General features: G+C 29.7%; 1 protein-coding gene across 1 annotated transcript in view; it reads right to left on the bottom strand.

Annotated features, from left to right (window-relative positions):
- Positions 1-387: 387 nt before the first annotated feature.
- Positions 388-6,000, bottom strand: part of LOC127710030 (cadherin-23-like) — a 181,849-nt gene continuing 176,236 nt past the window's right edge. The window contains exons 40-41 of the mRNA XM_052215750.1: positions 3,552-3,583; positions 388-1,662 (exon numbers count right to left, since the gene is read on the bottom strand). Coding sequence (XP_052071710.1) covers positions 1,646-1,662; positions 3,552-3,583 — 49 coding nt within the window. The 3' untranslated portion in view covers positions 388-1,645. The remainder of the gene's footprint in view (positions 1,663-3,551; positions 3,584-6,000) is intronic.

Raw genomic sequence — 6,000 nt, 5'->3', positions numbered from 1 at the left:
AAATCAGTTTGTTCTTAAAATTTGACAAATTAAACCGCAAAAGGGATTATGTCAATATTTTTTAAGAAAATACTGTAAATATTTTTCCATTTGAATTTAAGCAGAGACGACCCTGGTTGAGATATGGTAACCCTGAGTAAGCATAGTTAATTTGAGATAAACTACGATTTAGTTATAAAAGTGGCTATGCTAAACCAAACATTTGACTGTGTCTGATTAATGATCATTTTAAGACAGTCAGAGAATAAGCCAATTTGGAAAGCCTAACTTTTATTACTTCTGATGTTGATAGATTTATTCAAATAGTTAATAAATTCTATTAGATGAAGGAGCGTTTAGTTTATCACAAAATGGACATTAACAGGCTAGATAAAAACAACTTGAAAATACTAAAATATATAATTTATTTGGAATGTTTGTTTGTACAAAACATCTATACAAAATACAATAAATATAATGTAAAACAATAATCATCTACAGCCATATACATGTACAAATATAATACATAAAATTCTTAAGTATATATAAAACTTCAAATTATTATGCTACACTGATATTCAATTAACATGAAAGACAAACCGTTCAAGACAAAATATACACTATCAAATCACAACCAAAAAAGAAAGGGAATAAGCAGTCCTTCCATAACTTTCCACATGTTTTGGTGTTCTGCTGTTTTATAGTTTTTTGTAGTTTGGAGGGAGAAAATTTAATGTGCAGGAGAATTTACAAATCTGACTTCAAAACCACCTGAACATAATACATGAAACCAAACACTAGAAATACAACCATGCAATGTTGTTATTTTTTTTAAATTCGGCTGAAAAATAGTTTTCTAGGAGATGTAGTCTGACAATTGAAGCAAAGAAAAATTTATAAATGAACAGGTGTACTAAACATAGAGAATACACATACCCTTGCTATGGCTATCGGGGTTATAAGAATTATAAACAATTAAATTCTGATCACCAACAAAAGCATTTGTGTTTTGACATAATGTAACAATTTCATGTTTCATTCAACAGATACATAACTTATCACAGTAATAAATCAAATATCAAAATCGTAAAAATAAAAGGATTGCTAGTAAATCTTATAGTTATTACACTCTCACACAAACAAGATCTATAATTAAGGACAACATTTATAACTAACTGAAAATAAAGTATTTTCTACAGCATTTTTCTTTTATTCTTAGTTCTGGATGGTAATAGGGTTACTTGGCAAGATTTTACCATTCAGGTTTATAAACAAAATAAATTTAATCAAAATATCAAAATTATTTGATTATTGCTTGCATAATGTCCTCAAGATAAATGGGACACCTTCCATATAGTACAATGACATCAATATAACTTTTGTAAATTGAAAATATATGAAGATCTAACTAAAATGGGTGTACCTCAAAATACAAAGCAGAAATCACACAGTAGATATTGCAGGAGATCCCTGACACTCCATTGTTTTTGATCAATTGAAAATGCTGTTTTGAATATTGACTACCTTCTTCTTTCTGTTGTGTTAATGGCACTGTTTTCAATAAAGTAATCCTTGTTGTTTATAATGAGTTCTGTATCACAAATAAGTAGCACTCAATTACACAATAAAATAGACAAGTATTCCTGAGACAATCTTCTCTCATTTATCAATCTTGTATTAAATCTGAAAATAATAAGATATTGTTGCACATTGAAAAAAGCTGTTTTTTTCCAGAAATATAAATTTTACCAACTAACAGTACGAGCAAATAGACTTTGGTCTAATAATGCAAAAGACTACTACTTTTACTTTTCTAATTGCCCCCTCATATGAAACTATATTTCATGGTCTGAGTTTTCCATTTCTAGAGGTTTCAAACATTAACAGTATATTAAAGAAAGCATGTTCAAAATCATGATATGCCCTATCTTTCTAAACATACATTTTTTCAACTAAAATAGCAAAAATTTGGTAAAAAATAAGTTTTGAAATGTTATATCAACTATTTTGAATTGTGTGTCAATTACTAAAATGTTATCTTAATACAGAACAAGAATGTGTTCATAGTACACGGTTGCCCCACCCGCACTATCATAAAAAGGTCACCTCTGGATTACAGAAAACTGACACAATATTAATAGATGACATTTAAATTGAGGTTCAAAATGCATAAGTATTTCTATAGCAGGACAAGAAGATGGTGATCTGTCATGACAGGTTTTCACTTAATAGAGGTGATATAATATGCAGATTTTACTGTATTTGATTCTAAGGAATTGAATTTGATGACAACACAAACATCTTTTAATAATAATTTGTCATTACGTCGTCTGATCTTTTAATTACCGAACATGACTTATTCCCGATTGTGACTGTTTTGCTGAGTGTGAATTCGCATTGCTATAAGACGTGTCACGGTACTTTTCTATCCAAAATTCATGTATTTAGTTTTGATGTTATATTTGTTATTCTCATCAGATTTTGTCAAATGTCTTATTGTTTGTAGTTGTAAATCTTATTTTTTTTCTGTTGTATTCGTGTGTTATGGTAAAGATAATTAATCACCCAGTTCATTTATTAGATTTTAGTTTGGATCAACTAATATAAATTAATACGATATATTTGGTTTACAGTTTGATTTAGAAGAAACACCGACATAGCTAGATAATACAATAATTAATTATCTAATTACTACCACAATTTGATATTAATTAGTATTGTAATTTTCATTGTTATTAATAAATGTTATATCAGTATTACAAATCTAATCTTGAATTCTATCCTAATTCTATCCTATTTTTTGGGAAAATTTTTAGAAATTCAAATGTGACGTCACTTTGTGCGTTTATCGCTTTGGCTAACTCGGCTGTGAATTTTTATGTGCTGGTTTTATTCTGTAGTTAGTCACCACTTCGGTTTTATCACGTATATCTATAATATAGTCATTTTATAAAAATTTACTGTTTGCAAAAGTATGAATTATTCTAAATAACAAGGATGTTCTTATCCCAGGCAGAAAACCCTAGCCGTATTAGGCACAACTTTTTGGAACTTTTGGTCCTCAATGCTCTTCAACTTTGTACTTGTTTTGGCTTTCAAACTTTTTTCATCTGAGCGTCACTGGTTAGTCTTGTGTGGACGAAACGCGCTTCTGGCGTATTAAATTTTAAACCTGGTACCCTTTGTTAGCTATTATTCATGTGTTTCTATGTCCTATATGTTCTCCCATTTATTTGTATTGTAGTCCTGTCATGTAATGTTGTCATTTTAATGTTATATTTAACATTGCCATAAAAGCGGGAGGTTTGGCATGCCACAAAACCAGGTTCAACCCATCATTTTTTTCTTAAAATGTCCTGTACAAAGTCAGGAAAATGGCCATTGTTATATTATAGTTCGTTTCTGTGTGTGTTACATTTTAATGTTGTGTTTCTGTTGTGTCGTAGTTCTCCTCTTATATTTGATGTGTTTCCCTCAGTTTTAGTTTGTAACCCGGATTTGTTTTTTTTTTCTCAATCGATTTATGAATTTCGAACAGCGGTATACTACTGTTGCCTTTATTTAATACTTACATTGTTTTCTTGTATCCATATACTGTCTGTAACTGTAAACAAAAAAATACGTTTATCTTACCCACATAGTCTTGTAAAGTATAAAACATAAATTGTGTGAAAATATTTCCAAGGGGAGATAATCAAAGAGGATATTGATAAGAGAGGAAAACAAGGACTTACAGATTGTTGATATATAAAGAAAAAAGAGTGATATTCCCACTTTTCTTCCTATCATGTTTTTTTTTCATGACAATTAAATATTAGTAACTTTATCAACACCTCTGTTTAATTCACAATTGAAATAACATGGATACATGATTGTCTTGAACTTGAGTTTCTACATCTTTTTAAATTATTATGTAACCTGACCACTCAATTTTATACTTACTTTCTATAGAAAATTGCCACTAACACAATAAGGACCAGGACAATTATAAACATACAAATAGCAAAGGCTACCAATATCCACCAGTAGGCATCATATGTAGATTTCCTGGTGGGAGGGTCACAGGGCTGAAAAATAATAATATGACAATCCATGAATTCATACAATTAAATTTCTTTGTAATTTGCAATTAGTCTTTGAATCATGGATGAATGATGTTTCAAAGTGTGTGAAACAAAGGGACAAAACAATCACTTGCAACTGATTTTTTCAGTTTGTTGTTATGTTGTGCTGTAACACTGCTGTCCCAGGTTAGGGGAGGGTTAAGCACTTCCAAATACATTTAACCCAGACAGATTCTTTATCCAAATTAAATATATATATACATATATTAATTTACAGTGATTGTATGCTTCTAAAAATAGATTAGCATCCTGAAATTATACTGAAGAGATGATGAACATTTCTGTACACTAAAAGAATACTTTGTGTATTGTATCAGAGATCCTTGTTTAATTCCTACGAGAAAACATAGAATGAGTCACTCATTTTCCCTACCATCACTCATTTTCCTGACATCATTTGTTTCCAGTTACTCCTTACTTGACCCTTACAGTTTTAAGGATTCTTTTGGAATTTTTTTAATTTTACTAGTTTAAATACCAGGGTTCTTTTCATTTGGTAGGGATATACAAGTACGCATCCACGTCCAATTTTTTAACCTTAGCCCAATTTTACTATTATTTTTTCTTTTCATTATAAAACTGCTATTTATTTGGGATGATAAATACGCAGCCTCTGTTTGACATATTTTACCAGCTTATATCGATCAGTGCTGTTTTTTTTGGGAATGTATTTACACGCAGTTGTTGTAACATCTTAACTGACGTCATTTTGGAATTTTAGAGTTGTGCCAGTTCATATCTCTAATTACTATTTTCATTTTAGGCATGTCTTTGAGTCATTTTTTGGAAATTTTAAAAATTTATTAGCGTCTCTACATATGATGTTTGGTTGAAACTGTTTCACTTTTTTTATTGTATAGAATTCAAGATTGCTATAGTTTAATAATCAGAATAGATTGATCTGATTCATTTTACATCGTGCTCATACTGATGAAGGATATCTGCTATCCGAAATATTTATAGTTACATTTGTTCGTTTATTGTCATTTTTTGGTGATGTTGTACCCTTTTAGACTGGTTATATATATATATATATATATATAAAGTGCCTAGAATATATATATATATATAAAACGTCTGAATAATAGTCAACGATTATTCCCACAAGGGCGCGAGATCGAGTAACGATACATGTACACAATAAATAAAATATATAAACGCCTAAAAAGTGTACAAAACAACACCAATAACAAAAAAAAGGAAACTGTAAATGTAATTATTTATAAATATTTCGGATAACAGATATCCTTCATCAGTATGATTATGATGTTAAATGAATCATATCAGTCTACTTTGATTAAACTATAACAATCTTGAAATTTATACAATAAAAAAGTCAAACCGAACATCAGTTAAGACGCTTGCACCATTCTTTAAATTTGTTAAACATGACATAGGTTATATGGCTAATACAGTGCCTGGCCAAAAGTATTCACCTGCATTTATTTGCTATATATTTCATATAAAAACACATTTTTCCAAAAAATATTTTGAAAGCATTTATGGTTGGATTTATATAAACAAAACATTAAAAGACGAAGAATTGTCAAAAGAATATTTGTTTATTTGGCCATAGTTTTATTTTAGGTTGTTTTTGTTTTCTTTTGATGTGAACACAGATAAAACAAGCATTCTGAGAGTATTGCATGGCAATACATAGTCCCCTACCGGTTAAAGGGGCACTAGCTGTCAAATTCTTGTTCACTGATTTGACTCAAATTCTCATATTTGATTAATAACAATGTAAAACATCTGTCCAAACTATTGAAAGTCTTAAATAAACAGTTTACAGCTCATGATCTCAATAATATGTAGTAACGTTTCGAGTGTATTTTAGTCTAGACACCATCTAATTAACTATCGAGTTGACCCCCGAACACCTCCGATGACCATATAA

The sequence above is a fragment of the Mytilus californianus genome, unplaced genomic scaffold (assembly GCF_021869535.1).
Source record: "Mytilus californianus isolate M0D057914Y unplaced genomic scaffold, xbMytCali1.0.p SCAF_7, whole genome shotgun sequence".
In the NCBI taxonomy this organism is placed as follows: Eukaryota; Metazoa; Mollusca; class Bivalvia; order Mytilida; family Mytilidae; genus Mytilus; species Mytilus californianus.
This window is presented reverse-complemented; position numbering and strand designations above follow the sequence as displayed.